At 42.2% G+C, this 27,366-nt stretch overlaps 1 protein-coding gene across 1 annotated transcript in view; it reads right to left on the reverse strand.

Annotated features, from left to right (window-relative positions):
* LOC126262973 (nicalin) overlaps window positions 1-27,366 on the reverse strand; it is a 121,961-nt gene that overhangs the window by 35,265 nt on the left and 59,330 nt on the right. The window contains exon 7 of the mRNA XM_049959924.1: window positions 16,831-16,938. Coding sequence (XP_049815881.1) covers window positions 16,831-16,938 — 108 coding nt within the window. The remainder of the gene's footprint in view (window positions 1-16,830; window positions 16,939-27,366) is intronic.

A 27,366-nucleotide genomic window follows, 5' to 3' on the forward strand; every position in this document is an offset into this window, starting at 1 on the left:
TGTAGTGTTAATTGTATTAATAGGAAAATTCCTTGAGGGGGAAGAAAAGAAACATAATTGCTGGTCAGTAATAACATCAAGGGGAAAGTTTTTTTAGTACAACCAACAGAGACATAAAAATAGAGGAAAATATTCCAGCTCTTAGAATTATTAGTTCCTTCCCCATAGAGGAGAGAGAGGTAGGTTGGTGGAGGTTAAAAAGGAAGAGCAGGTCACTCAGACTGTGAGAGAAACCTACCTATTGTGAGAAAAGGAGAGAGAAAGGTGAATGGGGAGGCATCAGAAAGAGGTGGTCAAAGATAGTGTTCAAAGTTAAACAAATGGACAAGAGCTCCAATGTTTATTCCGTTTTTGTGACATGCCTGGATTGCCTTAGACATTTTTTAAAATGTTTGTTCTGTTAAGAATGAGGTTTAGCTTTCTTAGTAAATATTAATGTGTGTTATATGACTGTTGCGTCCTACTAAAACAATGGTTATGGGTCCATGTGAGTTAATGAAGAAACTAGAAAACAATGTCTGTACCAACTGGTTGATCTAAAACTCTTACACTTGACAAAAACAAACATTTGCCGATACTGACTGAGTATTTTCAGGCGACACATTTGGGAAACATTAACTGGTGCTGAGCCGTGTTTGTGGATGGCATGGAAAAGAAAAAAGTGATCCTGTAACAAAAGTAAGCCTCTCCTTGGGACACCACCTTGGTGAAGCACTTACCAAGTGGGTGGAGAGGCTCACATGTAACTGAGGCTAATGACAGGTGTAGCACAGCTACTGGACGAGTCTCCCATGCCGGACAGGATTCAGATGATCCAAATGAAGAGTGTCACACAATGCCCCATCTCTCCTTTATCTACTCCAGTAGTCCTTCCCAAATTCTCTAGATATTTAACCCAAGGCAAGATGCGATCCATGCCAAGGGGTCCATTGCACATGGAAAGATGTGCCATTAACGGAGCCTCAGGGATACCGTGAGACCTCGCTGAGCATTGTGGCAGCAACAACAGCCAAGCTAAACACCATTCTGAAAGAGGCTTCTTCGGCATTCTTCCAACAATGGCAGCACCACTGGGAGAACTGTGAGGAGAACCAAGGAAACTACTTTGATGCTGATCAGGTGTCGAATGCTTCAGGTAAGCCAGTTTTTTTTTCCCCCTCCTCCTCCTCCTTCTCTCCTGGCTAAAGGTTAGATAATTTTCTAAAAGGCATCAACATAAAGTTTGAGTTTTAAATGGTTGTCAAACAGACCATGTCCTATAGGAATCCTAGAGAAACAGATTGGGACTCATATAGAAAAGATCTAAATTCACACTTATCTGAAACTAGAGCTTCAGATAAAAAACACAATAGATTTCAAGGAAATGGTAGACACACTGACATCTGCCACTGTTACCTCATACTTTTAATACTGCCTAAACACCAACAAAAGCACAAACAGGAGTGTACATTGGTGGAACAACAATCTGGAACTGCAAAGGAAGCAGGTAAAAAGACTGTTCAAGCTCGCAAGCAGGAAAAGACAATGGGCAAACTACCGAGAAACCTTTCAATACAACCTTGTGATTAAGCAAGTGAAACTATAGCCTGGAAGATATTTTGTGAGGAAGAAGGTGCAGCTACTTGCATTGGACCTCGTGAAATCCTCACTAGAGTGCCAGCTAATCTAAAAGATGCTCCATGGATGGAGGATGGTGGATATACAAAGACAATGATGCTGGATGTGCTCCTAAGGACTCACTTCCCTCAATGCACTGAGGACTGGGAATCTGCCAGAGAATTTGTTAGTTTCAAAAACATTCAGTGGGAGGAAAAGTCACCAGGCCCAGACTGAACCTTCCCAGCTCTGGGGGATTAATTACAATCCTGTGTAAACTGTTCAGGCTCAGCTTAGCAGCAGGAATCATATCTAGCTCTTGGACAGTGATGGTTGTTTTCATTCCAAATCTAGGGAGAACTGATCATACCGAGGCTAAGGATACAAGATCGATCAGTATGTCCTTTTCTATGAGGACATTACAAAACTGATCAATGTACTCGTTAGGGAAATTATATTTACTGAAGTTCCTCCACATATCAACCAGGTAAATCATGTAAAAAGCACTGCACCAACTTCTTGGGAACGTGGAAAAGCTGTAGCCTCTCAGGAAGTTACTCCCTGCATCTTCTGGGACATCAAAAGGGCTTTTAGCAATACAATCTTTGAATTCCTGGTTAGGGCTGTAGAAGACCATGGCATAGAGACCAACACATGTAGGAGAGTACGACCATGTTCAGTAGAAGAAAAGTATACACCACCAAGATGAATGAGAAAATGGTGATCGAAACAACTAGGGGTTGTCTGTCCACAAAGGGGTGGGTGGGATGTTGGGTGGGGCAGTGGGAGGGGGGGGGGGGGAGTGTTTGTCCCCTATTACTGTGGAACCTGGTGGTGAATGAACTTATTGAAGAATCAAACACTAAAGGCTACATTCATCAAGGATGGCCAGATGATTTATTCGTAGTAATACTGGGCGTTTCAAAAACAATGATCATATTTCAAAATTCAAATTATTTAGGAGTAACGGAGACTATTCACCGAAAGTCAGAAGCGCTGTGTTTTCGATAGGTACACAAACAATAGGTACAGAGTTTTGCTAGCTTTTGGAATACACTTTCTTTTTCAAACTTGTAGGGAAGACATGTACACCTTCTTCTTCTTAACATTCCACGTGGGAAAAATATATCTAAAAACAAAGATGATGTGACTTACCGAACGAAAGCGCTGGCAGGTCGATAAACACACAAACAAACACAAACACACACACAAAATTCAAGCTTTCGCAACAAACTGTTGCCTCATCAGGAAAGAGGGAAGGAGAGGGAAAGACGAAAGGATGTGGGTTTTAAGGGAGAGGGTAAGGAGTCATTCCTATCCCGGGAGCGGAAAGACTTACCTTAGGGGGAAAAAAGGACGGGTATACACTCGCGCGCGCACACACACACATATCCATCCACACATATACAGACACAAGCAGACATCTCACAAGCAGACATATTTAAAGACAAAGAGTTTGGGCAGAGATGTCAGTCGAGGCAGAAGTGAAGAGGCAAAGATGATGTTGAATGACAGGTGAGGTATGAGTGGCGGCAACTTGAAATTAGCGGAGATTGAGGCCTGGTGGATAACGGGAAGAGAGGATATATTGAAGAGCAAGTTCCCATCTCCGGAGTACGGATAGGTTGGTGTTGGTGGGAAGTATCCAGATAACCCGGACGGTGTAACACTGCGCCAAGATGTGCTGGCCGTGCACCAAGGCATGTTTAGCCACAGGGTGATCCTCATTACCAACAAACACTGTCTGCCTGTGTCCATTCATGCGAATGGACAGTTTGTTGCTGGTCATTCCCACATAGAATGCATCACAGTGTAGGCAGATCAGTTGGTAAATCACGTGGGTGCTTTCACATGTGGCTCTGCCTTTGATCGTGTACACCTTCCGGGTTACAGGACTGGAGTAGGTGGTGGTGGGAGGGTGCATGGGACAGGTTTTACACCCAGGGCAGTTACAAGGATAGGAGCCAGAGGGTAGGGAAGGTGGTTTGGGGATTTCATAGGGATGAACTAACAGGTTACGAAGGTTAGGTGGACGGCGGAAAGACACTCTTGGTGGAGTGGGGAGGATTTCATGAAGGATGGATCTCATTTCAGGGCAGGATTTGAGGAAGTCATATCCCTGCTGGAGAGCCACATTCAGAGTCTGGTCCAGTCCCGGAAAGTATCCTGTCACAAGTGGGGCACTTTTGTGGTTCTTCTGTGGGGGATTCTGGGTTTGAAAGATATATATATAAAAACAAAGATGATGTGACTTACCAAATGAAAGTGCTGGCAGGTCGACAGACTCACAAACAAACACAAACATACACACAAAATTCAAGCTTTCGCAACAAACTGTTGCCTCATCAGGAAAGAGGGAAGGAGAGGGAAAGACGAAAGGATGTGGGTTTTAAGGGAGAGGGTAAGGAGTCATTCCAATCCCGGGAGCGGAAAGACTTACCTTAGGGGGAAAAAAAGGACGGGTATACACTCACTCACACACACACACACACACACACACACACACACACACACACACACACACACACACACACACACACCTATACAGACACAAGCAGGTCTTTAAATATGTCTGCTTGTGTCTGTATATGTGTGGATGGATATGTGGGTGTGTGCGCGCGAGTGTATACCTATCCTTTTTTCCCCCAAGGTAAGTCTTTCCGCTCCTGGGATTGGAATGACTCTTTACCCTCTCCCTTAAAACCCACATCCTTTCATCTTTCCCTCTCCTTCCCTCTTTCCTGACGAAGCAACCGTTGGTTGCTAAAGCTAGAATTTTGTGTGTATGTTTGTGTGTCTGTCGACCTGCCAGCACTTTCATTTGGTAAGTCACATCATCTTTGTTTTTAGATATATTTTTCCTATGTGGAATGTTTCACACACACAATTTTTTTTTGTGTGTGCTTAGTCGACTGAGCACAATGTAGGGAGACGTGTGCGTGGGCATGCGCACGCATGTTCTCCCTACAAGCTTAAAAAAGGTAGTGCATTTCGAAAGCTAGCAAATCTTTGTACATTTTGTTTGTATACCTATCAAGCAGTGCTTCTGACTTTAAGTGAGCCATCTCTTTTATTCCTAGATAATTAGTAATTCTCAAGCAGAACTTTCTGTACATTATGATTTCAAAGTCTCATATTTACTGATAAAGACATTCAACAAACATGGGCCGAGACGAAATACTCAAAAAAGTTTGAAGTTTTAGCTATGCTACTACAAATGCTCTGTGTTTCCACAAGCAGCACTGCAGCACACAAAATGCTTTCTGTGGAGCAGACAGCATCCTGACTGACTGCAACTGAGAAGAAAAACTGGCATCTAACAGAAATTTACTGAACCTTTAGGCCATGCCCATTCAAACAACACACATTTCCTTACCACGGCATCCCATGTTACATAGTTATGGCCAAAATCAGGTTGGTCCTTTTGAAACACCCTGTACTTCACAAGTGCACTAGTACTGCTCAAACAATGGCTCAGTGTGCATTGAGCATTGTGCGAAAGTGGTGCAGGAAAAAGGGCCTAATATAGTGGAGAAGCTAAGTCACAGATAGGCAAAGCAAAAAGACTGCCACAAATAAAGCTTTCGGCCCGTAAAGCACTCGTCAAAAACGGATGACACGGGTGCAGATAGGCACAACAAAAAGACTGCCACAAGCGAAGCTTTCGGCCTGTAAGGCACTTGTCAGAAATGGACGACAGGCACAACAAGGATAAACTTGCTGTGGATCTCTGGTCTCACAGGAATGAAGGGCAATAAACAAGCTGACAGGCTGGGCAGGACAGGTGCAGTGACTCCATTTATTGGGCCAGAACCTGTCCTAACCATCACCAAGGAAAATGGTAAAATCTAAACTACATAGCTGGATCAGTAGGCAACACGCAGAAAATTTTGTGATTGTTATAAAAAAAATGAAAAATGGCAAGCTAATGATGCCAAAGCCATGTTTCAAGAGGAGTTCTGTAACCCTGGATCTGAACAAGTGACAGGTTAAACTCATGGTAGGACTAATGACTTGCCAAGGGAACTTAACGAAACATCTACCCACAATGGATATATAGAAAGAAGCTCCTACGTGTAGAATATGTGGCAAGGAAAATGAAACTGCACCCCCCCCCCCCCCAACCTTCCAATGGGAAGCTATGGAGGTTAAAAGACACAATGTTCAGACCATAAAGTCTTGAAGAAATTGTGTCTAATAAGTAACATAATACTTCTGTGCAAACAACAAACCAACAAGACAGTTATCATGCCTGGGCAACGTCATAACAAATGTAGAAAAATATGTATGAAATAGTGAAATAGGGTCTTTTAATACTACGTATCTGTCAGACCATGAAGTGATATATTAAAAATTGCCAACAAAAAAATCCCATAGAGGAATGTAAACAACCCAAATGCATTACAACTGTCAATGATAGATCAATGTTTTCAGAACACAGTTGGATGTGACACAGTGGTCAAACCCTCCTGTCTCAATTTGTAAATGAAGATGAAGCTTTTGATAGCTTTGTCAGTCTTGTTTCTAATAGGTTTAATAAATGTGCTAAAATATTGAAAAGCCATGAGGCCAAACCCAAATGTCATCATAGAAGTATACATTGGTGGTTTACAAAGAAACTTCAGTACCTTCAACTAAAATTAGGCACAGAACAGAAATTATAAAACAGAAGTGTATGGCAGATGATAACTATAGAACGACAACTATAAATCAGACATTAATGAATATCTAAAACAAAAAAAAATATTATTCATATTGAACAACAAACCAGAAACATCTACAGTCAAGTGGGCACAAAGGGCTTGCACTGACATTCAAGTAGCTATAGCAAAATTCAACAACTTAAAACCAGAAGATCTGCATGGCCTGCCAAATTTTGTTATTACAAAGACATGAGACAATATACTGCGATCACTTTGACACAAATAATTTGTATTTTTAGAAGTTTTTCTTTTCCAGCCAAAAAAGGAGATAAGCCGTGTTGATAACCATGGTCCGATTTCTCTTGTACCAGTACTTTCAAAAATGATGAAGCACTGCATGTATCAACAAAATTACAAAATTTCACCTGCATTGGAATACAGAAACAGTATGGCTTCAGGGAAAATGTATCTCCACTGAAAGCTGTTGAAAATGTTTCAATGATGCTGAATGCCTTCAGAGCAAAATCATCTGTTAGTGCCCCACTGAATGATCTAAGCAAGGCATTTAACTCTACATCTACACTCTGCAAACCACCGTGAGGTTCACGGCAGAGTGTGTCCCCCATTGTACCAATTATTAGGGTTCCTTCCTGTTCCATTCATGTATTGAGTGAAGGAAGAATGATTGATTGATTGCCTCTGTGTGTGCAGTAATTATTCTAATCTTATCCTCACAATCCCGATGCGAGTGATACACAGGGGTTGTAATATATTCCTAGAGTGATCATTTAAAGCTGGTTCTTGAAACTTTGTTAATATGCTTTCTCAGCATAGTTTATGTCTACCTTCAAGAGTTCCTGTTCAGTTCCTTCACTATCTCCATGATATTCTCCCATGGACAAACAAACAAGTGAACATTTGTGCTGCCCTTCGCTATATACTGTACCTTTCAATATCCCCTTTTAGTCGTATCTAGTATGGATCCCAAACACTGGAGCAATATTCTATAACTGGTTGCATGAGTGACTTGTAAGCAATATCCTTTGTAGACTGATCGTACTTCCCCAGTATTCCACCAATAAACTGAAGTCTATCACCTGCTTTACCCACAACTGAACCTATGTCTTTAGTCCATTTCATAACCCTACAAAGTGTTACACCCATGAATTTGTATGAGTTGGCCAATTCCAACAGTGACTCATTGATTATAGTCATAGGATATAACTTTTATTTTATTTTACGAAGTGTGAAATTTTACATTTCTGAACATCTAAAGCAAGTTGCCAATCTCTGCACCACTTCAGAATATGGAATCGGTGGGTTCGGGAGGGTAATACGGAACGCCGTGCTGGATCCCAAGGCCTCGGATCACTATCAGTCAAAATGACAGGCATCTTATCTGCATGGCTGTGACGGATCATGCAGACACGTATCGATCCCTGAGTCAACACATGGGGACGTTTGCAAGACAACAACCATCTGCACGAACAGTTCAACGACATTTGCAGCGGCATGGACTATCAGCTCGGGGACCTTGGTTGCGGTTACCCTTGACGCTACATCACAGGCAGGAGCACCTGTGATGCTGTACTCAGTGACTAACCTGGGTGCACGAATGACAAAAACGTCATTTTTTCGGATGAACCCAGGTTCTGTTTACAGCATCATGATGGTCGCATCCGTGTTTGGTGACATCGCGGTGAACGCACATTGGAAGAGTATATTTGTCATCGCCATACTAGCATATCACCCGGTGTGATGGAAAGGGGTGCCATTGGTTACACGTCTCAGTCACCTCTTGTTCGCATTGACGGCACTTTGAACAGCAGACGTTACATTTCAGATGTGTTACGAACCGTGGCTCTACCCTTCATTCGATCCCTGCGAAACACTACATTTCAGCAGGATAATGCACGACCGCATGTTGCATATCCTGTACGGGCCTTTCTGGATACAGAAAATGTTCGACTGCTGCTCTGGCCAGCACATTCTTCAGATCTCTCACCAACTGAAAACGTCTGGTCAATGGTGGCCGAGCAACTGGCTCGTCACAACTACTCTTGATGAATTGTGGTATCATGTTGAAGCTGCATGGGCCGCTGTATCTGTACACGCCATCCAAGCTCTGACTCAATGCCCAGGCGTATCAAGGCCATTATTACGGCCAGAAGTTGTTGTTCTGGGTACTGATTTCTCAGGATCTATGCACCCAAATTGCGTGAAAATGTAATCACATGTCAGTTCTAGTATAATATATTTGTCCAATGAATACCTGTTTATCATCTGCATTTCTTCTTGGTGTAGCAATTTTAATGGCCAGTAGTGTAATGTACAACATGAACAGCAAGGGTCACAACACACTTCCCTGGGGCACACCCAAAGTTACTTATACATCTGACAATGACTCTCCATCCAATGTAACATGCTATTTCCTCCCTACCAAAAAGTCCTCAAGCCAGTCTCAAATTTCACTGAATACCTAATATGACCATACTTGGACAAAATGCCTAGGTGCAATACCAAGGTAAATACTTTTTGAAAATCAAGAAATACTGCATCTACCTGGTTACCTTGATCCAAAGCTTTCAGTACATCACCGAAAAAAGTGCGAGATGGGTTTCACACTAACAATGATTTTTTGAAAACCATGCTGGTTAGCACTGAGGAGGTCATTCTGTTTAAGATACCTAATTATGCTTGAGCTCAGAATATGTTCAAAGATTTTACAACAAATCTATGTCCAGGATATTGGATGGTTGATTCGTGGATCACTTACTACCCTTCTTGGAGATGGGTGTGACCTGTGCTTTTTTTCCCAGAACTGGGCACAGTTTTTTTTGTTTGAGGGATCTATGATACAATATAGTTAGAAGAGGGGCTAATTCAGCTGCAAATTCACTAAAGAATCTGACAGGAATTAAATTGGAGCCTGGCAATTTGTTTCAATTTTAATGATTTCAGCTGTTTCTCAACACCACTGACACTAATAATTATTTCATTTATCTTTTTAGTGGTATGAAGATTAAATTGGGGTACGTATCTATCCACTGTATGGTCAACTATTCTTTTAAACTTTAGTCTACATGCATCTGCCCTGTGCTGAAAGTTTCAAATTCCTCAGTGAGATATGATACAACTGATATTTTATCATTTTACTGAATGCATATCTTTCTGCTTGTTTTAGTTGTCCTTTTTTACTTTGTTAATCGTCATTGTCACAACCACGTCATAGTCACTGATACCAGTTTCAATGTGGACATCAAAGAGATCAGGACTATTTGTTATCATTAGATCCAATATATCTCAATCTTGAACGGGGTTCTTAACTATCTGTTATGGGCAGTTTTCAGAGAAGACGTTTAGTAATGTTTCACAGGATATCTTATCATACCCACCACTAACTGAACTGTAATTTTCTCCAGTTTAACTGTTGGAAGATTAAAGTCTCTACTCATGATTACAGTATGACTGGGGAACTAAGGTACAAGTGAAATTTGTGAGTCATTGGATTCTAACAGATGAAATGGGATGCTACTGAAGTAGAGATATAGATCTCACTCTTATATAATTGTATCAAGACAACAGAAAACAGGTGGTACACTTTACTGATAATCATTAATAGTATTATAGACATGAGCTCTGAATTCCTAGATAGTTCATGAGCAGTGCCTCAATTTTCCTTGCTGGTATCCTTATTGTTTATAATTTATATCAATGACATACCTACTCCATGCCATGTCAATCTGTTCTGTATACTGACAACAGCATGCACTTTCAGTGCAACTGGTCATGACATAGGGGACCTAAAGGAACAAAGCAAAGCTGACCTAAGAATTTCCACTATCTGGTTTAAATACAATGAAGTTACTATAAATCAGAATAAAACTGAAAATGTAATTTTTGGTTTATCCATTGCCAATGACAATTTTATGGCTGTTAAACTTATGGGTGTGCACTTTGAATCCACGTTAACTTGGAATCTCCACACGCATAGTGTCTGCACTAAATTATCAGGAGTTACATACCTGTTACATAAACTGAGGATGCATGAGTGAAAACATGATGTTATGCCTTTTTCACAGCCATGTAATATAAGAGTTTTTATGCGTCAGATGTGCAGCAGGTGTTATATGTGTGTACACACACACACACACACACACACACACACACACACACACACTGGGTGGTCGGAAATTCCACACTTCTAAGACATGTAGAGGGTAGTAAGTACAAAACATTCTGAATAGGAACTTATGTCCGGAAACATACCGTTTTTGTTCTACGACAGTTTCAATGCAGATGATTATCTCATCCACACCCGCGTGAGGAATGTACTTAGGCGTGACCCAGTACAATTGTTGCAATCCATTTGAAAAGAATACTCACTCGTTCCATTATTACTTATACATTTGCATTACAACTTACACCTTATGGTTTACATTAGTCGACACCAACAAGAACCCAGCATCTACGGCACCAGCCGCAACATACGGATGCATTACAACAGCGGCTCGATGTGGCAACCACCGATGTTGTTACACACATTGTACCTCCGAAACATGTTCTGGTACACTCTCTCCATCCCACCTGTTGTCTCTTCAATGTCTTGTGCAACAGCCAGAACTCGTGCCAGCAGATCTTCCTCTGTCTCTACAGGTGTCTCATAAATTAGGCTTTTCATATGAACCCACAAGTAGCTGTCCATAGGGGTTAAATCCAGTGATCATGGCAGCCAAGTGGTTGGACCACCATGGCCTATCCATCTTTCACCATACCGTCTGTTGAGACGTCTCTGGAGGTGGTGTTCCATCATGCTGAAACCACATTTCCTGACGGACATTCAATGGCACAGCTTCCAAGAACACAAGAACAGGTCCATTACATGTCGTAGGAAGACTAAGTATGCGGGACCCGTGAGCTTGGTTGGAAGGAGGTATGGTGCAATCAAATGACCATCCAGAATGCCTGCCCACATGTTAATTCCAAACCTGCCTTGAAATACCTGAACATGTGTGGCATGAGGGTTTTCGTCTGCCCAGACATGGCTATTTCGAGCATTCAGAACACAATCACTTGTGAACCTACATTCATCTGTGCAGATAACTCTACGTGGAAACAGGGGTGCGTCAATGAAATAGTGCAGGAACCATGTGCAGAAGGCGACGCATTGTGGAAAGTCAGCTGGACTCATAGCGTGTAACCTTTGTAAGTGGTACGGATGTAATTGTTGCTCATGCAGGGCGTCGAAGACGGTACTGTGACTAACAGCCATTGCACGTGCAATTGTTCACGAATTCGTTGACGGGCTATCTTCAATGCGGCGCAATACACCTCTTGAAATTCGGAAGTGCGGCGTCGCAGTGGAGCACAACAGTCCTGCCTTCTCACGGTGAAGGTAACCGTTTCTCGTAGCCGTTGTGTAACTTGGGCAAACAGTTTGTGCGATGGAGTGTGACGGTGTGGAAAATGCGTGATACAGCCGCCTAGCAGCTCTTCAGTTACCTCCAGCTTCGCCATACAAAAGGAGCATGTTTGTGTATTCTGCAAACGTCTACTGCACCATGTTTCCTCCGTCGGTGATGCACAGGTATTGACTCTGTCTCACAGCAAAGCAGACAATAAGTGACATCTGGGGGTCATTTGACATAGTACACGTCATCGTGTCTACCCTGAGACGTTTCTCTTGCCCTAAGCAGAAGATGAAGAGGTACACGTCTGAATTGAAACTGTCTTAGAACAAAAACTATATGATTCCGGACATGGGTTCCTATTCAAAATGTTCTGTACTCACAACCCTCTGCATGTCCTAGAAGTTTGTAATGGGAATGTCCGACCACCCACTGTGTGTGTGTGTGTGTGTGTGTGTGTGTGTGTGTGTGTGTCTGTCGTGACAGTCCCATCATTACTTATACTTAGCTGCCTAGTCCACAAACAAGAAAACTAAGAAAGCTATAAACTAAGCCAATCATTTCATTGTCATAATACATGTCACAAATAAAAGACTAGCCAACCCTTTACAAGACAGAGTCACAACAGCCATAAATAATTTTGAGTAAAACTGTTCAATGCACTGCCACCAGAATCAAAGACTACCTCATTAAAAACCTTCAGAAATGTTCCACAAAATGGACTTAAAGATTTCTATGCCAGAGAGGAATATTTTGATTGTGTAAAAGAAGAACTAAATTTTAAACTTGTACTCATTTTATACTGCATGCAAAACTATGATTTAACTATTTTCTACAGCACCATCATCATCATTAAGTGTATCATTTTGTTTTACTCAATTTGTACAAACTGTTGACAAATTGCATGCAAAATGCTTGAAGATGAAATAAATAAATAAAATAGTAAAGACACTCCTACTTCTCTTCAAGGCTGCTGGTTGACTTTACTAGAATCACAGGAAGCAAAACCGCACAATGAACTGAGTTTCAGTGCGCACAATACTGATCTAAGACCACCATTTTTGTCTCCCTGTTCAAATCAAAGAATGTGCAAAAATAAGAATAAAATATCCGAAGAATTCAAGAAATGCAGATTCAAATGGAAAGACAAACTAGTGAATACTTGAACAGAATCTGCATTCGCAATGACTTAGAACTCTGTTCACACAGACAGCTGCAGTTCTGTGAATCTCAAGCAGGTCAGTATAGCTGAACACCTCAACAGATCATTCATGGATATGGTAAAGACACAGCTGACAGGAAGCAATTTACCAAAGAGTTCCTCCACTGAGCTGATGTACACTATGGCATACATAAGAAGTCATGTTACAAATAGTCACAATAATGAAAATATACCTTTTCAACCGTGGGCTGACAGAAAGCCTAGTCTGCAACATTTAAGTGTGATAAGATGTGAAGTTTTCATTCACTTCCCCAAAGATGTCATTCTAAATTACCCACAAGAGCAGAAAGAGGCATTCCTATTGAATATTTTCTATTGACCGTAGACACAGCATCTGGATGCCAGAAAAAAAAAAAAAAAATGGAACCTAGGAACTGTAAAATAACTTTTGAATGGTAAATGTGCAACTGAAAATAACAAACAGGAAGAATTTATTGAACTATACAATGAAGAAGTATGACCATTTCCAAGTACTGAATATCAAACATGAAGTGAAACAGGAGATTCTAATACTGCACTGGAATGTTATGGTTTCTCAGATCAAGAAGAAAATTTGTGAGGAACTGAAGGTAAACAAACTTGTGGAGCACACTGAAACTTCACAGAATTGATGCAAGCTGAGAAAGGTTATAAGAAGACAACAAATGATTTTCAGCAAATGTAATGCAATGACACTTCTTTCCAAAGGGAAGGCTTATACTGAAGAAGCACTAACAAATGTTGTGCAAGAAAGGAACAATGATTAACTATTACCCAATCAAGAAGCAGTTAATTCTGATGAGGCAGTGGAATGGGTAGTCACAATGAATGAAGAAATTAATTCCTTGAAGCATCATCATGCTTGGAAATTGGCAGTGTTACCATCCAGTGTAAATCCAGTCAAAAAGGTGGCTATTAAAAAAGAAGACCATTGTTGAGAAGGAAATTTTTTGTGCTTGCTTAGTTGCAAAGGGATTTAGTTAAGTACAAGGCATACTCTATAATGAGATTTATGCTCTGTATCAAATTTTTAAACACTCCACCTACTGATAGCAGCCAGTGTTCAGAAAAGTTGGCGTATTGATCAGTATGATGTGATAAGTACATATCTGTATAGCAAATTAAAGGAAAATTTGTATGTGCCCCAGCCAGAAGGCTCCATGAAGAAAGTTTGGGTTGAAAGTTAAACAAGTCATTATACGGACTGAAGTGAAGTGGCAGATGCTAGAATGATCCTTTTATTAACACACAAGAAAAACGGATTTACTTGAAACAATGCAGATCCATTTGTAAACAAATTTGGTGCAAAGGAAGGGAAAACCATTCTGTCAGTATATTAGGATGATGTAGCTACATTTACACATAATGAAGAGATGAGGCAAAAGGTGAAAACTCTTCTAGGAAGCTGCTTTGAAATTAAGCACATGGACATGGTGCCACATGTTAGGAGAGCATTCTGAAATCAGCTAAGATGGAACAATTAATCTTTCTCAGATCAAGTATATTAATTAAATGATTGACAGATTCGGACTTCAAAATGTTTTGGAAACCAAGACTCCAATGGAAATGAAACACAATTTCCTTGATGGTAAATGTGATGAAGAAATTTTCCATGTCACGAGATTGTTGGTGAACCCCTTTACCTTTAGCAAAAGAGTCATCCCGACATAGCTTCCTCGGTGGCAAAGTTGTAACAATTCTGTTGAAAATTTAACACAAATCATTGGGATGCAGTAAAAACTGAACTATTATGAGAAGCAAACTGCTCATTACTAACTCACATATTATCCCCCTGGTCAAATACTTCTAGCATTCGCTAGTGCTGATTGGGCTACTTGTATAGATGATTGTTCCAGTATTACCAGGTATGCGACAATACTGGCAGTATCTCCAGTGTAATGAAAGAGCATGAACCAAAGTTCACTTGCTTTGCGCAAGCAATAGAAGCAGAATATTTATCACTGGCACCCAATGCAAGAGAGTTAATACAAGTGAGAGTTTCTGAGGAGTCCTGACCTAAAACCTGATTGGAGGGTCAACATCTGTGTGGTGTGACTATTACGTGGTAATTATATACTCCAAGAATCATACAGATAAATCAAGAACAAAACATACTGCCATGACACACCATTTCATCTGGGAGAAAATTATGGATGGAACAACTGACTTTGACACATTTCAACAGACAAAAATAAAGCACTCTTGTTAACAATGATACTGAATCATGTCATTTTAAGAAAATTACATTCAAAATGATATATGTGGGTACTTTCAGATATCATTTTGAGGTGGGAAGTGTTAAATCAAACAAGTGGACAAGTGCTACTTTATTTATTCTGATTTTGTGACATAACTATATTACCTTTGACACTGTTTAAAGAGACAATCAAAGTGTGTTCTGTTAAAAAGAAGTTTAGTTTCCTCTGCTTTCATGGTTTCCACAGTTTTTTTTCTCTCAATTAATAATAACTGTGATATGACTGTTTTATTCCACTCCAATGGTGAATACTTTACAAGCTTCTGCTGAGAGACAAGGACAGAAGGGGAAGTAAATACAGATTAGAAATTAAATGAATAGTGCAAATAAGAACTATGAATATAAGAAAATACAAACTTAAAAAACTACGAAAAGCAATAATGAAAAATGAGGTGGGGGATTGTATGTTAACAGAAGTTAAGTTGGGGGGAGGGGGGGGGTTGTCATTGGGATGCAAAGATTTTTGGGAGGGCACGCCACGGAAACTAGTATGAATAAAGGATGGGAGGATCCAAATGGCCCTGTGTGGTGTAGCAAGTGTTAAGATCCCTTGAGTTGTGCTGCAGGGCATGTTCATTAACGAGAAACTGAATATCTGAGTATCTGCTATTTACATTCATGTACTCAGCCAGTTTAGCTCATTCCTACAAAAAACACTGTGCAATGGACACATGTTAGTTGGCAAACAGTATGTGTAATTTCACAAGTTGCTCTATCAGTGGTGGGGCGGGAGCACGGGGAAGTGAAAGGTTGACTGCAGGTGCTGGAACCTTGGGGTATGAATAATGGTCTGGGAATATCTTATGGTTTGACAATCCACCTTTCCCAACCTGTCCCTCTCCCCTTCCTGAGGATGAACTCAAGTTCCCAAAGTTAGGATAATTGCACACACTTTTGTATGTGTACTGGCAGTACTTAATATTTTGCCTCCCAAAAGTAATTACAGGTCAGCAATCCTATTTCAATTTTATAACACACAATATTAGCAATTTATCTGTATTTTTTAAATGTTTTCACACACACGAGCTACAAATCTATTCTCACCAAATGAGGCAAGTGTCTCTAAAAACAGAAGACTCGATATTAAACTTCACTTGGCTGAAGTTTAAAATTTCCATCATAATCAGCTGGTCCTAATCATGTAGGACTATTCTCCGCATAATATTCTCAAAATTAATAAAAGCTGCAAAAGGGAATAATTCCAAAACATACATGAAGCAAAATTTAATAGAACTTCATCATTATCTGCTATCTCTGTTACTGTGAGCAGTCAACTGTTTTTAAGACCAGATGGATCTATTTTTAAATGTTCAATTTAATTTTTTAGTACTCTGATAAGTGTCTTCAGTTCCAATGCCAATGTGATCTGCAGGAAACTGGTTGGAAAGCTTTGGTGTTTTTACTGACCTAACTTAGAACAATAACTTCATAGGTTTTCTGATAGATCCAGTCCTTCTGACAGATGCACTTGTTGCCACTTAGTTTTCTCTTTCAATTACCCTACACACTCTTTTGCAGTGAGATTGTAAAAACCCTTGTTTACACAAATTCTTTTGAGGGTAAATCTTTAAGTCAGATGTGTGAATTAGTTATGTTTTGTCTTTGCATTAAGATAATACATCTAATATCAGAATAAAATTGTGTGTGTATGAATAGCCAATTTATTAACTCACAAATTCACTTCATGAATCACACACTCATTGCGTGCCAACATTAAGTTCTTACCTTGAAAAACAGATAGCCCTGACTGCCTTCTCGTGGTGGTTTAGAGACATGTAAATACAGATTGCTGTTGCTTGCAACAGAATCAAGACAGAGCACGTAAGAGGCTTCCTGCAACAAGAATACAAAGTGCAAAATAAATGACACTATCACTATCAGTAGACAAAAAGAAATATGTAATCACCCATAATATTTAGTTTGCATTCACCAAGTCTATGAATTTTACTCATTTTAAGGGTAGTAACCAGCCTTCCTGACTTCACACATGAATGGTTGGGGGTTAAAAAACTGAACAGCAAGATCATCATCAGCATCTCAGTCAAGATGACGTTCATCTTAAGTTTGATATGTCTATCAGAACTTTGATGAACTATGGAAGTATGTAGGAGAGGTAAAATCAAGGCTCTGAAAACAATATTGATGAGAAAAATTAAGAAAAAATAATTTTCTTCTTCTTCTTCCCATGGCATTACAACAATGTGTGGGTTTTAGCCTCATCACCAAGTTTCCTCCATTCTGCCCTCTCCAGCACGTTTCTCTGCCATTCTCAGACTCAGAGATTTTATATCTTCTTCAACATCATCTGTGCACCATTTTTGGTGCCTTCCTCTCAGTCTCTGACCTCCACTCACAAATCTTTCTAGCTGCTCTTCCAGAATCCATTCTGAGGATATGTCAAAGCCAGGCTATTCTTCTACTTTTATAATTCTCATGATGTCAGTTCCTTGTATGAGGCAGTCCAGCTCAGCATTCATCCTGGGTCTCCAGAAACCATCATCATCCTGAGATGCTGCTCATCAACACTTTTTAGCGTCCATGGTTCGCATCTGCAGGTTACAATTGGCCTGATCATGAGCTTATATAGTTGCAGCTTCACTTGCCTATTTAATAACCTAGAGGCCAACAATTTCTTAAACATGAGGAAGCATCTTTACCACTTAGGATGTATAGTTTTATTTCAGTTGACATGAAATTTGTGCTGTTAATATTAGAGCCCAAATAGTCAAAGTTCTGCACAAGTTCAAAATAGAAACCACCTACTGAATGTCTATCCAAGCTATTTCCTTTCTTGGTGAAATTCATTCACTTAGTTTTTGTTTCATTTATAGAAAGGACTCTAGGTTCTGTGGCTTCTTTCAGCTTGAATGCTGTCCTCTCTAGTGATACCCTTCTTCTACTAATAAATGCTACATCATCACCATATGCGCATATCTGAGTTGACTTTGTGCCTATGTAACCATGTATCTGAAGCTTCCTCCATGTATCTGAAGCTTCCTCATTGCTGCTTCCAGAGGCAGATTGAGAGGCATTGTAGGGAGTGCGTCCCTTTGCCCGATTCCTTTACTAATGCTACACCACAGTTCTCTGTCCACTCGCACTGCAGCCTTGGAACCAGCCAATGTTGCTTGAATATGAGAGGCATACTTCGATGGTATACCAAGCAGCAGATTATCATTCAGCATTTGTGCTCTATCTAGGCTATCAAAGGCCTGCTAGAAGTCTACATAGAGATTATAAAGCTCAATGTTACACTCATATGCCTTTTCATGTATTTGCCTCAACAAAAATATATGGTCTGTTGTTGACTTATTAGGCCAAAATCCACACTGATACTACCCCAGAATCTCTTCTGCATATGGTGCTAACCTGTTGTAGATAATACTAGAAACATCTTATAGATTACATCCAGCAGTCAAATTCCTTGATAATTTGGACAACTGGTCTTGTCTCCTTTCCTGTGTACTAGTCTAATTACATTTAGGGTCCATTCTTCTGAGATTTATTCCTGATTCCAGATAAACCTAATAAGTTTGTGACTCTGCTTATGAAGATCAGTTCCCCCATTTTTTAGCAGTTCTGCAGTTATTTCAGCAGTTCCTGCCACTTTGTAATTTTTTAGACAATACACTACCTTCTGTACTTCCTCTAATGTTGATTTCTCTATTTCTGGATCTGTGGTATAATAGAGTGGCTGCTCATTCCTGGTAGGATTGCCCTCCAAAATTTCCCTGAAGTATTTTCTCCATCTATCCAGAGCATCTTTTTTATCTCTCAGCAAATTTCCCTCTTTGTCCTTACAAGCTGTTATTTTTGGTCTATATTGTTGATATCCTTCTTTAATTCTCTTTTAGAATTTTCTTCATTCATTCCTTTGGTAGTGCTCTTCCAACTCCTATCTTTCTGTGTGGCTTCCCTTTCTTTCCTCCTATGTACCCTTGCTGCCTCTATTCTGTTTTCATTATACAATGCCTTGTTTGATCTAGTATTCCGCTGCAAGCATTTCAGCCTTGATTCCTCCTCCTGTTCCCCTGCCTGTCTACATTCATCATCATACCAGTTATCATCCTACGTCCCCCCACTTGCCCCAGTATTTCATGTGTTGTTGACCTAATGGCATCTTTAATACAGGTCCATTCTTTGTCTGTATCATCTCTACTACCTTTTGTTTGGAACTCCTGTCTCAATCCATTCTAGCACTCCTGAACAGTAGCCCTATCTTTTAGTTGTTCTGTGTTCCATTTCTTTACTCACGTACTACTTCCTTTGGCAGCCATGGCAAGTTTCTGTCTCATTTTGGCTCCTACTGGGTAATGGTCAGAATCAGAATTAGTCCCTCACAAAGTGCACACATTTTCCATATCGGATGCCCACCTCTTTGATATCAATATAAGCCTTATTTGGTTTGTTTCATTTGTTCCTGGTATTTTTCATGTCCCTTTGTAAAAATATTTCCTTGGAAAACAGGTACTTACTGCCTTCAAATTGTTTGCAGAAGCAAACCAAGCAACCCTCATACCATTATTATTAGTTTCATCACGCAGACTTTCCTCTCCAAACACACTTCTGAATACCTCTTCCTTTCACCAAGAACTATTTTGGAATCAATCGTATCTGGGTCTTCTGTATGTGCATACACATTCACAAAGGTTACATTGTGAAATTTGTCATTCATATGCAAAGTATATATTCTTTCATTATGTGGGGTGTAAGCAATAGCAGATTGACTCATATCCCTGGAAGCAGATCTACTCATATCCCTGAGGGCTATAAACCTAACTCCATGCTCCCCTTGTCTTGTCTTTTGTCTTTTCCTGAATAGTACAGGGAGTATTTCCGCTTATAAATCTCTCCCCTTCCTGCACTGCAACAACTCCCATTCCACGCCTTAGCACCTCTTCTGCAACACCATTCATCATTCCTGTTTGCAACAGCGTATGCATGTTCCAAACTTAGGCACCAATAATTGGATGTTTCTGTTTCCTAGCACAGTTTGTCTTCATAGGGGCAGTCTGGCATTCCTTATTGATTTATTTGCAATAATGAATTTTTTAAAAGGCAGGAGTATCAATCCTTCACTCAATCCACAACCTAGAGGACCGGGCTTTCACTTCAGGGTTAGCTCCCCTAGAGGAGTCTACGACCTAGCCTATAGAGTCCCCCCTACCCTATGGTGTGAGACACACTTGCTGGATCCTCAGTCGAGACCACTCTGGCTTGGGTGACCCCGCCAGTAGCTATGCTACTGCCGGCACAGCTCTCGACCTCATCAAAGCACGCAAACCCTCCCACCTGGCACTGAAGGTCGATATGGTAAGATGGTGTCCCCTGGGAGGGCTATAAAAACTAATTTAAGGAGAAGTATATAGGTCACCTCAGTATGTAGGACAGTGCAGATGAGGGGCTTCCCCAGGGCTCGCCTGTGGTGGGAGAAACCCCAGTTACATCCATCCACCACCAATTCAATTAAGAGTGAAGACAGTTACAGCCTAAAGAATGCCTTCTAGCCAGCACACTTATAATAGTAAAAGTGAGAGGGCCAAAAATGTAAGAGACATCAGTTGGACCAACAATAACAAAACTAGATGAGAGAAATAATCAGGTCAGTAGGGTGGAACCAATGAGTGTTTCTGGGGCTCTGCATGGAAGAGGAACTGACATCTCCCACCCCCCACCCATATCTAGCATGCAGCAGGAGACATCCAAACTCCAACTACCCCATCCTCACCCCTGTTTAAATTGGTGTAACTGAGTATAAAAATTATTTTCACAGAGAAAGCAGAGAACCAGTTCAATTGCCCATGAATCGTTTGCCAACATTAGGGACAAAAAATGCAGAACACCACACTTAGCATTAAGAACCAGGAGGGGAAATTCCACTATGGTGTGAGCTACTATTTCAAAGGGTCTGCAACCACAACACGTGGGTGGCTTGTTACATAAAATTAAACTATGGGTTGCTCCAGTATAATCAATTTGGAGGCAACAAAGGACAGTGAATTCGTTCTGGTAGAGACAGAAGCAGTAGTCATTCCCTGATAGTGAGGAGTTTATTAGATACGGCTGTAGCCCACCATGTTGATCCATCTCCAAGTGAGGAGAAGTCTTACCTGCACCCACAAATCCACAACTGGGATCATCAAAGCAAATGTTTGGCAAGTAATGGCTTCTCTAGCTACAAAGTGAGTCATTTCATTCTGTGGGATACCCACAACTTGAGACCCAGGGGAAGATAACTGAACAGGTAGTATGACTAAGGTCAGAGAGTAAGTCACAGATAATAGATATCACAGGGTGACAAGAGTACAATCAGTCAATAGCATGGAGAGTGCTTCTTGAGTCAGTAAAAATAAAAATGGAGTTGAGGAAGGTGTATTTAACAAAACACACTGCACTGTTAATGGTTATTAGCCCTACTGTAAAAATACTACACATTTCCAACAACAAATGATGTTCCTGACCAGTGGCAGATGTAGAAGCCCATCCTATGCTGTTCTAGCTGCCTCCAAACAGTCATTCTAATAGAAGTTGCCTCAAATCGCTCTATAGTATTATACTTATTTGAGATATTATTTCAAGTTTTCTTCTGCTTGGACAAACAATGAGTGCAGTTTAAAGCTTTGTACATTTATTACTAGTAGTGGTTTTCAACTGAAAAGAATAGAATAACAGAATCACATGTTCAAAAATCTGCAATGAAGTTCAGTTTAAGTTTCAATGTTGCCCACCCCAAACACTGTGATTTTGATATGCAGTTGAATGAACAAATTCAACTCTGAGATGAGGTTCTTGGACTGCAGTGTACTGTGTGTAACATCAAGACAAGAAATGGTCATGAACATGACCAAGGGACCTGCTGAGTTCCAGAAGAGGGATTGTGAGATGAATAACATTCAGATTTACTTTGCTGGGCTGGATCTTGGATTGGTTAACATTCATAACCTACCAGTTTGAAATAGACAGTAGTAGATGAAGGTATCGCCAGCCTAGTTTGGCACTGTTCACATATTTTTTTTTGCAGACTGCTGGATGATTAACAATTATTTTATTGTTGCCAACAGTATCAGAACCGTAACATAGCTCTAAAGAGCCATTTTCTGTCCTTTGTGAACAGAGGTGAGTTCAAAGCTTTTGTCATATATGAGGGTCGGCCCAGCACCTGTTCTATTTGGAACTCATTGCACCACTTGCAAGTCAAATACACTTTTAAGTCGCCAGTGCAACTACTATGCACTAATAATGTTCCACTCAGTTATGTGGGCCCAGTCTGGTATTGTATGGTAACTGGAGGCAGTGGTGAGACTTCGGGGACAACCACCTCAGGGCCAGATCCGGGCAATAAATGAGTTAACTCCAGTAACAAGCCTCAATCTCCTCTACCAGGAAGCAGCATCATAATCTTTGATATGACAGAGTTTCCTGCCCTTGTAATGAAAGCTGGATCCACTGGTTGGTGGGTTGGTTGGTTGATTGATTGGTTTAAAGGAGGGGAGGGGGGGGGGAGGGGGCGGGCAAACTGCGAGGTCATCGGTCCCTTGTTCCCAGTAAAATAATTACACAAGGGAAAGTAGAAAAGACAGGAAACGTACAGCACAATAACAGGAGAATGGAAGAACCAGAAGAACGACAGAAGGGCAACCAACACTGCTATGGACAAAACATGAAACGAAAACCACAGAGAGAAGCAAGAAACAGGTAGAGGGAATAAAAACAAGAGAGCAGATGACCATAGCTGGCCGACCACGAGAATAAAAAATCAAAAGCCAGCCACTTTGCAACACATTAAAACATCCAGCATTAGAGTGAAGAACACAAAGGGACAAAGGATAAGCCCGAAAACTTAAGTAGAATGATAAAACCCACTGTCGCGTATAAAATGTAAAACTAAATTATCCAATGAGGCGTTGTCAGCTAAAATTAATGGCAATGAGTCCGGTAACTGAAGAGTCCATCGCAGGGCAGCCAAAGGAGGACGCAAGGTAGGGGCCACTGTCAGCCGGGCACTGCACCAACACTGAGGCAGGTCAGCACGGCGCAGGAGGTAGCCGTGTGTCACCCAAGCATGGCCAATGTGGAGCTGACAGAGAACCACAGAGTTCCTGCCAAAGCTGCAAAACCATGTGGTGTAGTACTGAATGCAGGTCAGTTGCAAAGCAGACAATCTCCATAAGCAGTTTCCATGTAGCCTGTTTGGCCAGCCTGGCAAGTTCATTGCCTGGGATTCCGACGTGACCCCGGGTCCAGACAAACACCACTCAATGACTGGACTGTTCCAGGGCATAGATGGACTCCTGGACTGTAACTACCAAAGGATGACACAGGTAGCACTGGTCGATAGATTGTAGGCTGTTCAAGGAGTCAGTAAACAGAAGAAACAACACCCCAGGGCATGAACGGATGTGCTCAAGAGCACGAGATGTAGCCATCAGCTCGGCAGCGAAAACACTGCAGCCATCAGGCAAGGAATGCTGTTCAGTATGTCCTCCATGGACATATGTGAAGCCAATATGATCATCAGCCATCAAGCAGTCAGTGTAAACCACTTCGTGGCCTCAGTACATGTCAAGAATCGAGAGGATGTGGCGAAGGAAAGCCGAGGGGTTTAACTGAGTCCTTAGTACTATGTGAAAAGTCCAGGCGTAGCCGCAGCCTAGGTGTACAGCATGGAGGTGTACATAAAAGGACGTCAAGCACAGGTGGTAAAGGCCAGGACTGCAGCTTGGAAAGACGGGATTGGAAACGAACTTTATTGGAAGCCCTGACCCGGTTTGCCGATGCGGGAGATGAGCCGCCGTGGGTGGGAAAAGGAGACAGTAACTCAGATGCCAGGAGAACTAAAAACGTGTGCAACGTAACTGGCCCAGTTGTGCACGCCTAACCTGCAATAGAGGGACTCCAGCTCCACCTGGATGCTGGTCACCAGACTCGGCCTAACACCTCCTGTCACTAGGATAATGCTGCAGTGGTGAACTGGGTTGAGTAAACACAACACTGAGGGTGCTGCCAAACCATAAAGTGGACTCCCATAGTCAAGGTGGGTTTGAACAAGGGCTCTGTAGAGCTGCAGCAGCTTAGAGCGATCTGCACCCTAGTTGGTGTTGCTCAGGCAGCACAGGGCATTGAGGTGCTGCCAGCATTTTCACTTAAGCTGATGAAGGTGAGGAATCCAAGTCATTCAGGCATTGAAAACCAGCCCTAAGAATCAACATGTCTCCACTACAGTGAGTGGATCATCATTAAGGTAAAGTTCTGGTTCCAGATGAACAGTAGAACACTGACAGAAGTGCGTAACACACGACTTTGCAGCCAAAAACTAGAAACTGTGGGCTAGAGCCCATGACTGCGCCTTGTGGATGGCTCCCTGTAGGTGCCGCTCAGCAACACCAGTAGTGGTGGAGCAGTACGAAATGCATAAATAGTCTGCATACAGAGAAGGTGAGATGGTCGGCCCTACAGCTGCTGCTAGACCATTAACGGCCACTAAAAATAGAGATACACTCAGAACAGAGCCCTGCAGGATCCCATTCTCATGGATATTCGGGGAACAATGGGAGGCACCAACTTGGACATGGAAAGTATGAAGCCACAGCAAAGTTTGGATAAAAATCGGGAGCTGGCCTCTGAGACCCCACTCGTATAATGTGACTAGGATATGATATCGCCAGGTCATGTCATATGCTTTTCGTAAATCAAAATAGACGGCAACCAGATGTTGGCATCTGGAAAAGGCTGTTTGGATGGCAGACATGGGGGACCCTGGTAGAAGGAGCCCTGACATGGAGCCAGTAGGCCACGTGACTCGAGGACCCAACCAAACTGCCTACATACCATACGTTCCGGCAGCTTACAAACGATGTTGGTGAGGCTGATGGGCCGATAGCTATCCACATCAAGCAAGCTTTTACCAGGTTTGAGCACAGAAATGATAGTGCTCTCCTGCCACTGTTATGGAAAGATACCATCGCACCAGATCCGGTTGAAGATGACGAGGAGATGTTGCTTCAGCGAATTCTGGCGACCACCAAGGGACTGCCTTTCGCCAGGGGCACCCTAAAGAGTGAGGGATCGCATTTTCTGCCACAGTAAGGATTGTTGTAGTCACCTGCTCAAGCATCACATCAATGATCCGGGGTGCGGGAGATTCAACGGTGACAGTAGAAGTGAAAGTTTCCCAGTCTACCTTCTTCAAAAGACCATCCGGGCAGGCATTCGCGTGTGTGACATGGGGGCAGTAACAGGAAGATGGGGAAGTGGTCACTACCACACAGGTCATCATGTGCTCTCCAGCGGATAGATGGGACAAGTCCTGGGCTGCAAATTGATAAATCAATGGCCGAGTAACTACCATGAGCCACATTGGAATGTGTGGCAGTCCCAGTATTTAAGAGGCAGTGGTCGAACTGAGGCAGTAAAGTTTCGACATCTCTGCCTCGACCAGGAAGCACAGTGCCACCCCACAAGGGGTTATGGGTGTTAATGTCTCCCAAAAGTAGGAAAGGTTTAAGGAGTTGATCAATCAGTGCAGCTAATACATCCAGGGGTACTGCACCATCTGGAGGAAGATATACATTGCAGACAGTTATTTCCTGCATCATCCTTATTCTGACAGCCACAGCTTCAAAAGGGGTTTGAAGGGGCGCAGTTTCACTACAGACTGAGTTTAGGACATAAACGCAAACTACACCTGACACACTATTGTATTCGCTATGGTTCCTGTAATATCGCTTATAGCCGCGGAGGGCATGGGTCCGCGTTGCCAGGAGCCAGGTTTCCTGGAGGGCAATGAGAAAGCAGGTCTAAAGCTTAACAGTTGCCGTAGCTCAGCTAGGTGATGGAAAAAACCGCTGCAATTCCACTGGAGGATGAGGTCATCATGAGACTGGGAAGGCATGAAAAAAACTCAATGAGGCAGTTTATGCCTCAGGGTCACCTGCTGCCACCAACTTATTGCCTGAGCAGTCTATATCCAATGTGTGTAAGGATCCAGTGAGATCTAGGCCCTCGGCGGACGCCAGAATCTCCACCTCATCCGTAGATCCAGAGCTTGTAGGTAGTGGTGGTGTGGGTGCCACCGCAATTCCCTTGGTCTTGGGGATCTTCTTTTTGGATTTTTCTCACTGCTCCTTTGGTTCCCCTGGCTGGGAGGACTTCACTGGCTCAGTCTCCGGGACTGAGGATGAGCGTGAAGCCCTGCGACCAGCTACTTTTGGGCTCTTCAGCCACTGGCGGGTGCAATGGTAAACCTTCACGCTGACCACCTTGGGCAACGTGTCACCCTCTAAGACCAAGAGGAAGGCACCAGTGGCAACATGATTATCCCTCGGACCCCAATGGACACGCTGGACGAAATGAATACATCGCTGCTCTAAACCGGCACACAGCTGATCGTCTGACTGCAAAGTAAGGTCCCTGTGGATATAATACCCTGGACCACATTTAAGCTCTTATGTGGCATGATGGTAACCAACATCCCCCAACTTATCACAAGAGAGTAATGCCCGTGACTGGGCAGAGGATGCTGTTTTTATCAAGACTGACACAGAGGACATTTTGGACAATCCCTCCACCTCCCCAAACCTCCAAATGCTCCACAAAAAACTGAGGCTTCATGGACATGAAAGATTCCCCATCAACTCCTGTACATATGAGGTACCGGGACGAATAAGCTCCACTGCCATCCTTAGCCCAGTATTCCTCTCATGGTGTGACCAGGGAAGGGAAAGATTTGGGGTCATATTTCTTAGCATTGAAGTTAGACTTTGCCCGCTTAGAGACTGCTGGTGGTGGACTAACACCAAGAGATGACTTACTACGCCTCATGGCGTGTCATCCGCCCTGATGCCACCCACTCTGACCAGGGGCTCTCTCCATGGGCACCACCCAGCCTCATCAAGGGCCACCTGGCAGGATGGCCATTGCCGGGAATCCCCATGCCCCAGGGAGCTGGGCATCTACTCCATGGCATACATGGGAAGTTAATGGCACAAGTATCAGCAGAGCGATCCCTGTGTTGTCAGGGGGCTACAACCAAGAGGGTACATGTCTGCCACACCATAATGGACTTGCTACCATGCTGGATATGTGGTGCAAAGAAGGCCATGGTCATCGTCGGTGCATAAATCTATAGTGCATGGTGGAAAATGCACCCAGGAAGGTGTCCTTGCGCAACGGTTGGAGAACGAGCAGGAGTGCAATGCGACGATGAGAATGTGGGCTAAAGATCTCAACGCACCATGTAAGGTGCCCTTCCACAATTGGCTC

This window comes from Schistocerca nitens, chromosome 6, assembly GCF_023898315.1.
Source record: "Schistocerca nitens isolate TAMUIC-IGC-003100 chromosome 6, iqSchNite1.1, whole genome shotgun sequence".
NCBI lineage: Eukaryota > Metazoa > Arthropoda > Insecta > Orthoptera > Acrididae > Schistocerca > Schistocerca nitens.